The sequence below is a fragment of the Thalassophryne amazonica genome, chromosome 1 (assembly GCF_902500255.1).
Source record: "Thalassophryne amazonica chromosome 1, fThaAma1.1, whole genome shotgun sequence".
Classification (NCBI taxonomy): Eukaryota; Metazoa; Chordata; class Actinopteri; order Batrachoidiformes; family Batrachoididae; genus Thalassophryne; species Thalassophryne amazonica.
In genome coordinates, this window is record NC_047103.1 from 11,976,283 (window position 1) to 11,992,281 (window position 15,999).

Below are 15,999 nucleotides of genomic sequence, written 5' to 3' on the forward strand. Positions count from 1 at the left end.
AAAACAACAACCATATGTTCCAGACATTTATAAATGCCATTTCTACTGAATTTGGGTTTCAAGTAGGAAATGTACCAGAAGTGCTAAAATGCTAACACTGGCTGCTAGATGGTGACAAAAGCTGTTCAAATGTGCATCAAGGTCTCATTTGTTTATCCATTTGAGATGTTGAATTTTGGCAAAAATAAGATGGGCTGACAGCCAAAAATCAACTTACAGTTGTGTCTCTTGTCCTTATGGGCAACTTACTTGTAATTATTAACTACATCATAATTCTTGTAAATTACACTATGTAACACAATTTTTGTTCCTGGCTTCTAAGTGTTATATTTCAACTGCTTATGTCTAAAGTCTATGGAAAAATGACTACATTCAGCACAAACTTTGATTTTATTTTTTTTCTTACGTTCTAGAAAGTTCTAAACGTTTCTTGAAATTTCTAGAAAATTCTGGACAGTTCTAGCAGTTAAAGAATATTCTAGAAGACTACTCAGTAGTAGTGAAGGCGAATCGTGAATATTCTTGAAAACAGACAAATTTCAAAATATCATTGTCCTGATCACAGAAGCAAGGTTTCTGTGGAATAACAGATATTTTCTATTTATTTAAGGCATAACAGGTGTTATTTGTATCTCCCCCCAAAATTCTGCAGTTTCTATTCCAGACCACCCCATTATGTTTCATGAAACATTATTATTCATTAGCATTTCAGTGATTCCGCAAACCAACAAACCAGTGAAGGTGGAAATACATCCTCAATGTCCAGACAGTAAAAACCTGATTAACAGAACAGAAAGTAAAAAATAAAGTGGAAAAAAAATGATTTAGAAAGATAAAAAGTTTCCCCCAGTTCCAATAGAAAGAAAATAATTTTTTAATGATATTGCTCGCCTTTTCAGGCAAATCCTTCTTTTCCCCAATCGATCTTGTGCACCTGGTTGTATTTCCTGTCAATCCCTCAAAGTGACCACAGTCTGCTGCCTGTTTTCTCTCCCAACTAAATCTCATTTTATCGTGCCCCAGTTTGACGGTAATCATTCCATCAATTTCATTCAAATCCTCAATTCCATCCTTGATCCTTCTGTTTTTCTCCTCTTCCTGCTGCCTGTCAATCCGTCCCTTCCTCTCTCTCTCTCCCACTTCCATGTCTCGTCTCCCCAATCTGCAGATGCAAAGTCTTTGCGGGACCCATCAAAGATCAAGGCCATGCGCCTGCAGGTGGGTAAAGCATTTAATCCCAATTCTGTATGATATCTTATTGAGAAAGTCATATTCTAATATCTGTGTAACACTGTTATATAATTTAATGCATCCAAACCTCATTGTGCCTTTTATTACTACATCCGCCAAGGATGCAATAAAATCATCAGCGTTTATTTATTTATTTGTCTGTATGTCTGTTAGCAAGATTACCTCAAAACTACTGCATGGATTTTGACAAGATTTTCACCACATATAGATATTAGGCCGTGGAAGACTTTTTGGAAATTTTGGAAGTGATCCAGATCCGGATCCTCGATCAAGTTTCACTTTATGTAGGCTTTGAAGGATTACATCAAAACTACTTCACGGTTTCTCACCATAGTTGCTATTATTCCCGCCATCTTGGATTGTAAAAATGGAGGCTTAAAATGGGAGGTGTTTTTTTCTTCCAATATCTGCTTCTTGATGACACAGGATCTTGTTTGTCCAGTGGCTAAATACACATTTTCAAGGCCAAGGAATGCATTGGTGCCAGTTACAAAAATGTATATGGACCCATCCATGTTCAAAAATCCAAGAAGATCACCCATATGCCCACATGTACATTTTTGTAATCAGCACCATTGTATTCTGTGGCCATAAAAATGTGTGTTTAGCCACTGGAATCAAGATCCTGTGTAATCTAAAAGCAGATATTGGAAAAAAAAAAACTATTTTAAGTCTCCATTTTTACCCATCCAAGATGGCCACAATGGTGGTTTCTGGAAAAAAATAATCACCCATTTTATGATTAGCTGTTGTATGCACTTTACAAAAACCTATAGTTGTACTCATCTCCACAAATTTCCAACTAAAAAATTACATCACAAACCAAACTGTTACAGCTGAATGACTGTTGCCAGCAGCTGCAGTCTGTAGATGACTATTTAAAAACTTAACCCTTACAGGTTCTGACACGTGGTAACCATCATAAGTAATCTTCTCTGCACCTGTTAAGCAATTCTAAAGCTTGGCTGTGTTTGTGTCCACATGTGCAGGTGCAAATGAATCTGGAAGACTACATTAATGACCGTCAGTACGACTCCAGGGGCCGTTTTGGAGAGTTGTTACTGCTGCTCCCCACTTTGCAGAGCATCACCTGGCAGATGATTGAACAGCTCCAGTTCATTAAGCTCTGTGGCCTGACCAAGATAGACAACCTGCTGCACGAGATGCTGCTTGGAGGTGAGCTGGCGCCTGATCTGCTTACAGTACGCGGCATTTATCTCAAAGCGGGAAATCTGAATTTATAGTCAGAAAAGTCAAAGAAGGTGCCTCCTAAATCTGGAATCCCAACTGAGAAGCTTGGACCCAAAGATGTGCTTCACTACGCCCGTTCACAGTACTTTAAAATAAATAAAATAATAAATAAAATTAAAGCTCTATTTGTTACAATTTAAGCAAAATCTGAGTTAAATTGAACCTCAATAGCAGGACAGCCAGGACACAAGGGATGAGTTCCAAAAATACAAGGTGCTTTAATATCCACAGGTGAGGAAATACAACACAAGCTGGTGCAGGGAAGTTACAACAAAAATACAGAATCCAACACGACTCAAGGTGGAGGAATGTTGGTAGGTGTGAATTAACCAAAGACAGCTGACAAAAAACAGTGCAATAACTAAACAGGGTACTTACAACAACACTACACATTGAGAGATCAAGATCAGGAATTAACAGGTAACACTAGCGAAAGGTAAATGGTAAATGGACTGCATTTATATAGTGCTTTTCCATCTGCATCAGAAGCTCAAAGCACTTTATAATGATGCCTCACATTCACCCATTCACACAAATATGCTCACACACCGATGTGTGCGAGTGTGGAGCCCAGGAGGAACTATGGATTAAGGACCTTTCTCAAGGGCCCTTCATGATTTTCCAGCCTGGCTGGGTTTTGAACTGAGGATCCTCTGCTCTGAAGCCCAACACTTAACCACTAAACCATCACCTCCCTAATATAAGGCAATATAAGGCAACTGACCCACAAAGGAAAGACAAAGGAGAGTGGCTTAAATGCAGAACAACAAATGAGTAACAGGTGCAGGAAAGGTAAAAACAGAAATGCTGAGACACGGGAGGAAATAAGAAATACCAAGAAATAAAAGACAAAACATACATCCCAAGGTGAGTAGAAATACAACCTGATCAATAAATATGAAACAAAAACATAAGATACACAAAATGCCAAAAACAAACGTAGACTAAACCCTAAATCAGCAACTAAACAAACACGCAGAGAGCCACAAGAACCACAAATGGAACATAGCACCATGGGGGTGGGAAAAAAAATCAACATGACAATAATAAATGTACAATGTAAATGTGGAACATCTTGCAAATAACAAACATACTGCACACAGCGGCATACCAAGACCCTGACTGTGGGTGTGACCGAACAGACACCTAACACAGACAGTGAGAGACACTGATGACAACTCACTGACACATCACCAGGGCAGGGGGAGTGACCAAAGAGCACCACACACATGAACGACAAAGACACAACTGAGAGCGCGCACACACACACACACACACACACACACACACACACACACACACACACACACACACACACACACACACACACACACACACACACACAGGACCCACAAGAATGACACACACACACACACACACACACACACACACACACACACGCACACACACACACGCACACACACACACACACACACACACACACACACACACACACACACACACACACACACACACACACACACACACACACACACACACACACACACACACACGTAGAACCAAAAGGGGGCGAAACAACAAACCAAAACACATTCAGACAAAGACGAATTCAAAACACAAAAGACACAAACAGGGGCAGCGGAGCGCACACACAACACTATCCCCCCTGGTTTCTGTAAAGGAGTTCACAAACACACAGGTTTGGTTAAATGTATCAGCTAACAGCATCTATAGTTGTTCAAAAGGTGAAAACATTAGAAATGTTAACCTCACCTACATGGCGAGCTAGCTCAGCGAGCTCACACGGTTTAATGTCATTTATTTTAGGTCTTTGGAAGTAACATGGAAGTAACACACAACACTGACTTCAATTATAGTTTGAGAAAATATCAGCTTCCGTGGCGGCATTAACGCTTAACTGAAAATAATGTGACTTCCCAGTTCAGGTGAAGGCAGCAGTTTAAACATGACGGAGGAAAAAGTGGGCGAATTTCAGCAAGAGTAAATCTGGCAACAGGCAAGATCAAGGTGTCAACAAATGTGAACCAAAAACAAACAACAAAAAAAGCATTCTCAGCAGAACTTTCTTATACAAGTATATGTGAAGGTTTAAAGCCAAAAAGAAATATTGAATAATTCAGCGTTGTCCACATTTATATTAGGCAGGACTAAAATAAACTACTGCGAATATAAGAAGACGACTGGATCAACAAGTGAACATATTTAATGGTACAAACATAACAAATATATTCTGGGCAGAACCACAGTCAGCAAATATAAAATATATGTAAATAAAGTGATCTCTTAAAAATGAAAATGCCTTTCATTTCCTACCAAATACTAAAAAAAAAACTTAAGAAAGAAAATAATGTGAGTTGGGGACGACAGAAACAGCTGTTTTTGTTGTTTTGAGCAAGAACGTGAAATGACACTTTCAAAAAATACATTGTGCTATTCAAATATTTTTGACGTGATATATTTAGAAATGTGAATGTGTAAGTCAAAGTGAGGCAGAAGTAACTGAGAAAAGACTGAAAACTGAAGAACATGAACACAGGTGGGAGCATTTTGGGTAAATCTGAGAATTAATTATATTTATGCACATTTTTAAAGAATCAAATCTTGTATAATCTTTGGACATTTTGAAGAGTTCAGATGGAGAAAAATGCAGTTGAAAATGGAGATTTAAAGGAAACCCTATGCGGAAATGCACAGACTTTCATCAATAACATGAAAACAGTTTGTTCAAATTCTTTCATATTTTGCACACTGATGGTCCCCTTGACAGCCAAGTACATGTTGGCGTCAACTAAAAATTTATGGTTTTGGAGATACTGGGTTTTGCATCTGAACTCTTCTTTTCTTGTGTACCAGATTCTATCTAATTTAAGGAGTTTCTCACCATTATAAACCAGTTCTACCACCTGTTTACAGATGTTAGCAGTAAAACCAGTTTTAGAACATGTACAAAGCAGGTTATGCTGGTCCATAACTGCTTTAAAACATCTATACCTGCAGTATAAATTCAAACCTGCCAATTTGGAAACTTTAAGGTGTTAAAATCAGACCAGCTAAAATTTTGCAGGTTTAAAGGGGTTGGATCATTTATTTATTCAGTGCCACATATAATAAAACCATTTTGATCAATCAGGTGTTTTAAAACATCTGTTCTTATGATTGGTGGCTGTGTTACTTATCCAGGCCTTAATTCAGATCCGGCCCACCTGCACCACCCGGCCCACACCCAGCTGGCCCAGGACCCTGTGACTGGACACACATTCGTCATCAGCACCATGCCGGTGTCACACTTGCCACGGATCGGTGAGACACACAGAGATCACACACAAACCCCTCACATTCAGCTACAACAGCACTCTGCTGATATTACGCCACCTAATGGTCAAGTGAGATTGGTGCAAAACATGGATGCAGCCACAGATGTGAAATCTTTAATCTGTTTATCAAAAACATTTTATTTTCCTGGGAGTTTAACTGCCCCCGTCTCTTCCTGCAGCCTCTCCAGACACGCCCATCCCATCACCGACACAGGGACCACCCCCTGAGATGTACAAACACTTTGCACAGCCTGTTTGTCCTGCAGCCAGCCCCTCCCCATCTGCACACACCGACCCCTGACGTCTTCCTGTATGCTGCCAGAAGACTAAAAGTCGATAAAATCCACTTTATGACATCGCAGTCGCCCCTCAACAGGCCGCAAAAATGCTCCCATTTCGCCGAGTTGTGAACCCGCTGGTTGGATTTTTGTTTAAACTAACAGATGCACAATAATTTATTGGACATTAAATGCTGCATGTAGCACCTTGAAAATGTCAAACATTCAGCTGTGTATCCTTAAAAGAAAAAGTGGACAAAGAGTCTTTGCAAACAGTTAATAATGAAATACAACAACTTTTTGAAGGAGGCCACAGAAAATATACAACATACAAAATCGTGCGTGCACGTACAGGCCGTGCTGTCACTGCAGCCGTTCATTAACGTGTTTCATTGTTTCAACACCAGAGGGGGAAACTGAGTGGAACGTTTGAAAACATTTAGTGAGGGCCCAGTTAGCACAGGTTCCGGAATGGCAATGGAAAGGTTTCAAAAAGTTTGGGAAAAGCGTTTCAAGTATGCCGCCACTAATTTGCAGTACAGATGAAACATTTTAGTATCATCCCCAGCCACACATTCTAACCATTCTTTAATTCCTCTTTTCCTTTCCTGTTCTGCTGTGTATTTCATCCTGTATTTGTTCACTTCGTGTGCATAATGTTTCTCCCAATGGTTGCTATCTTAATTTATTAGCAAACACTGATGCGAAGGCGATGCCAGCGGGCAGAGCGCACCAACAAGCACACAACATGCCGACCGAACAGCCCCCCTAAAAATTGCTCCCCCCTACATTCACTGCGCGTGCATCAAAGTAAAAACCCTTAAATCATTCTAAGGTCAGTTTTAAACAGAAACAAGGCAGTTTTAAGCAGAAACGAGGCGATAATCTGTGATTCACCACTGATGCTCTGAGATGACACATGCGTTGGGAAGACAGGGGGGAGCCGATTTTTAGGAGGGCAAACTACATGACGGCTCAATCACAGCTGTTTGTGATGCTCTATTTTCTAGCCAACATCCGCTAATGATCCTGCAGGTGGCAGATATAGTATCTATGTGATATTTAATAGACAAAACAAAGTTGCTTTTTTGGTGAGTTTCTAAATAATACAATTTACTATTTTAGCGTTATTGCTTACACAAACAAAGGACTAATTCACTAACCCACTAACTCGCACATCTACATTTTTGCCGTTCAAGCCGTGTGCTGCCCCCTCCCTCTTATTCCTAAAATTATGCATCAAACGAACATGACTGCACTGTAACACTCTACATTTTTGCAGCCAGATAAATCCAGATTTCCAGCACAGTATCAACTCCCTTAATTATGTCATGTGAATAAAATTCAATGTGGCAGAAAATGAATCCAAATCAAATGACAAAGGTATTAAATTATTAAATTAATCACATTTAAGTTTCAAACATGCTCAGTCCTGCACTGTGTTTGTATAGTTTGTTCATATTAACGACAGATAATGTGTAAATATAAAAGCCTATTATGGTTCATTAAGTAGAGTTGTCCAGAGCTCACAACAAGACAAATATATGGTAAATAATATATACTTGTGAGACGCTTCGTACAAACTGTAAAAATGTGTTTGAATTTAGCTAAAAAAAAACATGTTTTAAATAAACATGCAAAATAAAAGCAGAGATTTTTTTAAAACCAGCATTTTGTTTTTCAAGGATAGAAATAACCAGAATTTAACATTGGACTGAGGCAGTTTGTGAACATAGCATATAATATTTATAAATGATTTACAAAAAAAAAAAAAAAAAGAATTTTCTGTATTTTGTTAAACTGGTAATTCTTGGGCATGGGGTGGTGGCCAAACGGTTAAGCATGCTCATTTCCAGGGCCGAAGGTTCCCAGTTCAAGACCCTGTAATATAGAGTTGTATTAGGAAGGGCTTCTGGCATAAAACTTGTGCCAAATCATGTGGATCCACCTTGCATCTGCTATAGCAACCCCTAGTGAAACAAGGGAGAAGCCAGAGGAACGTTAATTAAACTGGTAATGACAATTTTGATTTTTTTAATTCCTTTTTTCTTGCTAATAAAAGTTTATGTAAACTTCTAAAATTGTACAATTAAAATGTAAATGTAAATAATTTATAAGTGTTTTATTTGACTTCATCTTGTGAACATATTTTTAATTTCATAAAAATCCTCCAACAGGATAACAACAGTAATACAATACAGCACCGTGGCGCCCTCTTATGGTCAAGAGCGAAACACCAAGGGCATGTTTTGTACCTACTTTGAAGGCCAAAAACCAAAAAGAAAGAATCATATCATTTGCACATAATTATCTTGCAGGAACAAGCTCATTAGTATCCCAAACACATTATCATTATTATTATTATTGTAAAAGTTGTAATAGTACCACTTGTCCACACCGAGACACCGGGGTAATGCATCAATTAGGGATTGCCTGTTGGGTTAAAATATGGAGGGCAGGTTGTGTGCCTCATAGTCGCTACAGTAACCATGAAGACTCAACAGGAACCCTGAACATGAGACGGCTACCGGGCTGTGGTGAAAAAAGAAGTCTGCAGTGCCAGATCAGTTGGAGGAGCTGATGGCTTGTAATCCATCGGCTGTGAAGGTGGATGAAGGCTGCAGCAGGTCCTCAGACCCTGATTGTCTGGGATTTTCCAACCATCGACCAGGCTGAGGATCTGTTAAGGACTCTGTGTTTGTGTGCAGTGACATTCTCACTTTCAGGGGTCTCTAAATCAACCCTAGATGTAGAATGCCATCATTCCCATCCAGGGATTGACCAAGAGACCATCTTCTTTGCCACAGAGGGACTGCCACGACCAGTAGTAGTAGTAATAATAAATATAATGCAATGCTAAAATACCCTCGCCGTGCAAACATTATCTTCCTTATAATCTGCAGTTGTTTAATTGGTATCCCAGTAAGAAGTATTATATACTCGTATATATACAGTGAGGAAAATAAGTATTTGAACACCCTGCAGTTTTGCAAGTTGTCCAACTTAGAAATGATGGAGGGGTCTGAAATTTTCATCTTAGGTGCATGTCCACTGTGAGAGACATAATCTAAAAAAAAAAAATAAATCAGGAAATCACAATGTATGATTTAAAAAAATTTTATTTGTATGTTACTGCTGCAAATAAGTATTTGAACACCTACCAACCAGCAAGAATTCTGGCTCACACAGACCTGTTAATTTTTCTTTAAGAAGCCCTCTTATTCTGGACTACAGGACAACAGGCAAGCAGCTTGGTAGAAGACAACAACTGTTATAATTATTTATTAGAAAGTGGAAGAAACACAAGATGACTGTCAATCTACCTCGGTCTGGGATTCCATGCAAGATCTCACTTTGTGGGGTAAGGATGATTCTGAGAAAGCTCAGAACTACACAGGAGGACCTGGTCAATGACCTGAAGAGAGCTGGGACCACAGTCACAAAGATTACATTAGTAACACATGATGCTGTCATGGTTTAAAATCCTGCAGGGCAGCAAGGTCCCCCTGTTCAAGCCAGCACATGTCCAGGCCCGTTTGAAGTTCACCAGTGACCATCTGGATGATCCAGAGGAGGCATGGGAGAAGGTCATGTGGTCAGATGAGACCAGAATAGAGCTTTTTGGAATCAACTCCACTTACCATGTTTCGAGGATGAGAACAACCCCAAGAAAACCTTCCCAACCATGAAGCATGGGGGTGGAAACATCATACTCTGGGGGTGCTCTTCTGCAAAGGGGACAGGACGACTGCACCGTACTGAAGGGAGGATGGATGGGGTCATGTATTGTGAGATTTTGGCAAACAACCTCCTTCCCTCGGTAAGAGCATTGAAGATGGGTCATGGCTGGGTCTTCCAGCATAACAATGACCCCAAACACACAGCCAGGGCAACTAAGGAGGGGCTCCGTAAGAAGCATTTCAAGGTCCTGGAGTGGCCTGGCCAGTCTCCAGACCTGAACTCAATAGAAAATCTTTGGAGGGAGCTGAAACTCCAAACCTGAAAGATCTAGAGAAGATCTGTATGGAGGAGTGGACCAAAATCCCTGCTGCCGTGTGTGAAAACCTGGTGAAAAACTACAGGAAATGTTTGACCTCTGTAATTGCAAACAAAGGCTACTGTACCAAATATTAACATTGATTTTCACAGGTGTTCAAATACTTATTTGCAGCAGTAACATACAAATAAATTATTAAAAAATCATACATTGTGATTTCTGGAATTTTTATTTTTTTTTAGATTATGTCTGTCACAGTGGACATGCACCTAAGATGAAAATTTTAGACCCCTCCATTTCTTCTAAGCGAGAGAACTTGTGGGAGAACTATATATATATATATATATATATATATATATATATATATATATATATATATATATATATACGAGATCTGTCCATAAAGTATAGGTCCTTTTAATTTTTTTCAAAAACTATATGGTTTTCATTCATATGTTTTAACGTCAGACATGCCTGAACTCTCGTGCGCATGCGTGAGTTTTTCCACACCTGTCGGTGACGTCATTCGCCTGTGAGCACTCCTTGTGGGAGGAGTCGTCCAGCCCCTCGTCGGAATTCCTTTGTCTGAGAAGTTGCTGAGAGACTGGCGCTTTGTTTGATCAAACTTTTTTCTAAACCTGTGAGACACATCGAAGTGGACACGGTTCGAAAAATTAAGCTGGTTTTCAGTGAAAATTTTAACGTCTGATGAGAGATTTTGAGGTGATACTGTCGCTTTAAGGACTTCCCACGGTGCGAGACGTCGCGCAGCGCTCTCAGGCGCCATCATCAGCCTGTTTCAAGCTGAAAACCTCCACATTTCAGGCTCTATTGATCCAGGACGTCGTGAGAGAACAGAGAAGTTTCAGAAGAAGTCGGTTTCAGCATTTTATCCGGATATTCCACTGTTAAAGGAGATTTTTTTAATGAAAGACGTGCGGGCGGATTGCAGCGTCGGCTCGCAGCCGCCGCGACGCTCCGCCACAGGAAAAACACCTCTGTTGGAAGCCTTAAGGACAAGTTGGAACATGTCCAGCTGTTAAACAATTTCTCATATACTCACTCCACTGAAAGCCATCAAAAGCCGCCTGGATTTTACAAATGGTTATCAACACGGAGGTGTTTTTTGGATGATCCTGTGCCGCCGCACCGCGCCGGCTGCATCCCGACGCGCGGACCCGTCCGCACGTCTTTCATTAAAAAAATCTCCTTTAACAGTGGAATATCCGGATAAAATGCTGAAACCGACTTCTTCTGAAACGTCTCTGTTCTCTCATGACGTCCTGGATCAATAGAGCCTGAAATGTGGAGGTTTTCAGCTTGAAACAGGCTGATGATGGCGCCTGAGAGCGCTGCGCGATGTCTCGCACCGTGGGAAGTCCTTAAAGCGACAGTATCACCTCAAAATCTCTCATCAGCCGTTAAAATTTTCACTGAAAACCAGCTTAATTTTTCGAACCGTGTCCACTTCGATGTGTCTCACAGGTTTAGAAAAAATTTTGATCAAACAAAGCGCCAGTCTCTCAGCAACGTCTCAGACAAAGGAATTCCGACGAGGGGCTGGACGACTCCTCCCACAAGGAGTGCTCACAGGCGAATGACGTCACCGACAGGCTTGGAAAAACTCACGCATGCGCACGAGGGTTCAAGCATGTCTGACGTAAAAACATATGAATGAAATCCATATAGTTTTTGAAAATAATAAAAAGGACCTATACTTTATGGACAGACCTCGTGTATATATATATATATATATATATATATATATATATATATATATATATATATATATATATATATACGAGGTCTGTGATAAAAGTAACGGACATTATTATTTTTTTCAAAAACCATATGGATTTGAATCATGTGTGATTACATCAGACATGCTTGAACCCTCATGGGCATGCGAGAGTTTTTTCACGCCTGTCGGTTACGTCATTCGCCTGTGGGCAGTCTTTGAGTGAGGAGTGGCCCACCCTCTCCTCGTTTTTTCATTGTTTAGGAATGGCTCAGAGACTGCTGCTTTGTTTGATAAAATTTTTTTCAAAAACTGTAAGGCACAACTGAGTGGACACCATTCGATAAATTCAGCTGGTTTTCGGTAAAAATTTTAACGGCTGATGACAGATTTTGGTCTGGTACTGTCGCTTTAAGGACGGCCCACGGCGCCTGACGGCGATCTGCGCTTCAAGGCGGCAGCGTCTCGCCGTTTCAAGTTGAAAACTTTCACATTTCAGGCTCTGTTGACTCAGTAAGTCGTCAGAGAACAGAGAACTTTCAGAAGACGTCAGCGTGAGGAGTTTATTCGGACATTCCATTGTTAACGGACATTTTGTAATGAAAGAACGTGCGGGCAGAGTCGCATGTCGGGCCGGACCCGACCGCGGGGGGTCGCGACAGGAAAAACACCTCCGCTGGAAACCTTAACGGGAAAGTTGGAACATGCCCAAGCTGTTAAACAATTTCTCAGTTACTCACTTGTTGAAAGCCATCAAAAGCTGCCTGAATTTTACAAATGGTTTTCAACACGGAGGTGTTTTTCCTGTCGCGGCGCACACAGATTCGCCGAGTCGTCATGGAAACGACGGCGAATTTGCGTGCACGTCTTTCATTACAAAATGTCTTTAAACAGTGGAATGTCCACATAAAGTCCTCATGCCGGCCTGTTCTGAATCTTCTCTGTTCTCTCACGACGTCCTGGGTGAATTAAGCCTTAAATTAGAATGTTTTCAGGTCGAAACAGGCCGACGTCGGCGCCTGGAAACGCTGCGCGGCGTCCCGCTCCATGGGAAGTCCTTACAGCGACAGAAACACCCCATAATCTCTCATCAGCCGTTAAACTTTTCACCGAAAACCAGCTTAATTTCTCGAATAGTGTCCACTCGGATATTCCTCACAGGTCCAGAAAAAATATTGATAAAGCAACGCGCGCCGTCCGCAGCGGCTATTCAGACAAAGAGATTCCGACGGGCGGGGTGGAGCACTCCTCACTCAAGGCCTGCCCACAGGCGAATGAAGTCACCAACGCGTGAAAAAACTCATGCATGCGCACGAGGGTTCAAGCTTGTCTGACGTAAAAACATATGAATCAAATCCATTTATTTTTTGAAAAAAATAAAAAGGACCGCTTTTTTCATCACAGACCTCGTATATATACACACACACATGCATTTATTGTTCTTTACATTAATTATTACTTAAAATTTGTACATGTTCAATAAAGCCCCTCTATCGATCTTTCTATCATAAACTGTATTTACATTTATGAGCTTTTGACAAGGGCGGAGCTTAGCTTTGAGTTAGCGGAAGTTAGAGTACACGCTTCTGTCCGCAAAATGTCTTGTGAATCACTCTAGAGGCGTTATCAGGTTACAAAAACAGCATTTTCAGTTTTAGAGGTATTTATTTCTCGCTGGCTTTTACATAATATATGACAAAGAGAATATATTTACACACAAATGAAATGGTTTGCAGCTAGCCTGTGACATCACCATGCTAATGTCTTGTAAATCCGTTCAGAGGTGTTATTAGGGTACAAAAACACAGTTTTCAGTTTAGTTCAGTGTTTATTTTTCGCTAGCCTTGGCAGAATACGAGGTCTATTAGAAAAGAAACCGACAGTTTTATTTTTTTAAAAAACTATATGGATTTGAATCACGTGTGATTACATCAGCCAAGCTTGAACCCTCGTGGGCATGCGTGAGTTTTTTCACGCCTGTCGGTGACGTCATTCGCCTGTGAGCACATCTTGTGGAAGGAGTGGTCCAGTGCCCTCGTCGGATTTTCATTGTCTGAGAAGTTGCTGAGAGACTGGTGCTGTGCTTGATCAAAATTTTTTCAAAAACTGTGAGGCACATCCGAGTGGACACCATTCGAGAAATTCAGCTGGTTTTCTGTTAAAATTTTAACGGCTGATGAGAGATTTTGGATTGTTTCTATTGCTGTAAGAACTTCCCACGGAGCGGGACGTCTCGCAGGAAAAACACCTCCGTGTTGATAACCATTTGTAAAATCCAGGCGGCTTTTTGTGGTTTTCAGTTGAGTGAGTATCTGAGAAATTGTTTAACAGCAGGGCATGTTCCAACTTGTCCTTAAGGTTTCCAACGGAGGTGTTTTTCCTGTGGCGTGCGCGCCGCGCCGGCTGCGAGCCGACGCACCAATCCGTCCGCACGTCTTTCATTAAAAAATCTCCTTTAACAGTGGAATGTCCAGATAAACTGCTGATTCCGACCTCTTCTGAAAGTTCTCTGTTCTGTCACGACATCCTGGGTCAACAGAGGCTTAAATTTGGAGGTTTTCAGCTTGAAACAGGATGACGACGTCGCCTCGGAGCGCTGCGCGACGTCCCGCTCCGTATGAAGTCCTTACAGCGATAGAAACAATCCAAAATCTCTCATCAGCCGTTAAAATTTTCACAGAAAACCAGCTGAATTCCTCGAATGGTGTCCACTCGGATGTGCCTCACAGTTTTTGAAAAAATTTTGATCAAGCACAGCGCCAGTCTCTCAGCAACTTCTCAGACAAAGGAATTCCGACGAGGGGCCTGGACCACTAAGTCCACAAGGCGTGCTCACAGGCAAATGACGTCCCCGACAGGCGTGAAAAAACTCTCGCATGCCCACAAGGGTTCAAGCTTGGCTGATGTAATCACACGTGATTCAAATCCATATGGTTTTTAAAAAAAATACGTTTCTAACAGACCTTGTATATGAGAAATATGGAAGTAAATCTGTGCCATCAGAGTTTGAATTTGAATTTTTAAGGTTTAATTTTTTAGCATCAAAATAAAAGTTTGAAGTTGAAAAAAATCAACCTCAAAAATTCAACCTAAAAAAGTTTCAACCTAAAAAAAATTCAATTTAAAAAAATTCAGCCTCAAAAATTCAACCTAAAAAAATTTCAACCTCAAAAATTTAACCTAAAAAAATCAACCTCAAAAATTCAACCTAAAAAAAAAAAAAAAAAAAAAAAAAAATCCATCTCAAAAAATAGAAAAGCAGGGAGAAGCAATTAAAATCTGTCCCAATCGTCCAACGTTCAGCCAATCATGTTTTGCTCCATTGGTCATGTGACACCGAGACCAAATTGAAAGAAGAAGAAGAAGAAGATGTGATACATTGCTGAATGTTGGACGAATTGAGACAGGGCTCGATTACTTCTCCCCGCTTTTCTGTTTTTGAGGTTGAATTTTTTTAGGTTGAATTTTTTTTAGGTTGAATTTTGTTTAGATTGAATTTTTTTTTAGGTTGAAGTTTCTGAGGCTGAATATGTTGATATTAAACAAATTCAACCTTAGAAACTCAGCTTCACACTCTGATTTTGATACCAAAAAAAAAAAAAAAATTCAACCTTAAAAATTCAAATTCAAACTCTGATGGCACAGATTTACTTCCATAGAGAAACATGTTTTTTAGAGAGACTTGCCACTGACATCACGGTGCTTCTGTACTCTGATTGGCTGTCACTTCCGCCACTCAAAAAAAAAAAAAGGAACAGACTGAAACAGAAAGTGACTTTCTAACATCTTAAAATGCCTCTTAAAATAGGTCAAGGTTAGCCATCTATGAACTTGTTCGAGGTCTGTGTCCCAAGAATGTTCCCTGAGAATTTGAACACTGGCAGTAATAGAACTGGACTTATGCTGAGCACAGACAGACAGACGGACAGACACAAAGTCTTTGCAATATCCAATGGCCATATTTGATGGTAATAATACCAACAATCCTATTATAATAATAACTGGGGGTCTTTAAGGAGCTCCAAAACCATTTTTATGTTTGACTGTATTTTAAGCAGGGCAGCATAGTGACTTAGTGGTTAGCACTGTTGCCTCACAGCAAAAAGGTCACAGCATCGATTCCCACCTGTGACTTTTCTGCATGTTCTCCCTGTGTTTGTGTGGGTTCTCTCCAGGTGCTCCGGCTTC

The 15,999-nt window shown here is 40.4% G+C and overlaps 1 protein-coding gene across 2 annotated transcripts in view; it reads left to right on the forward strand.

Annotated features, from left to right (window-relative positions):
- hnf4g (hepatocyte nuclear factor 4, gamma) overlaps positions 1-6,156 on the forward strand; it is a 63,348-nt gene extending 57,192 nt beyond the window's left edge. For both annotated transcript variants that reach the window (XM_034163806.1, XM_034163736.1), the window contains exons 8-11: positions 1,169-1,218; positions 2,241-2,427; positions 5,665-5,784; positions 5,978-6,156. In XM_034163806.1, coding sequence (XP_034019697.1) covers positions 1,169-1,218; positions 2,241-2,427; positions 5,665-5,784; positions 5,978-6,099 — 479 coding nt within the window. In that variant the 3' untranslated portion in view covers positions 6,100-6,156. The remainder of the gene's footprint in view (positions 1-1,168; positions 1,219-2,240; positions 2,428-5,664; positions 5,785-5,977) is intronic.
- Positions 6,157-15,999: the final 9,843 nt, after the last annotated feature.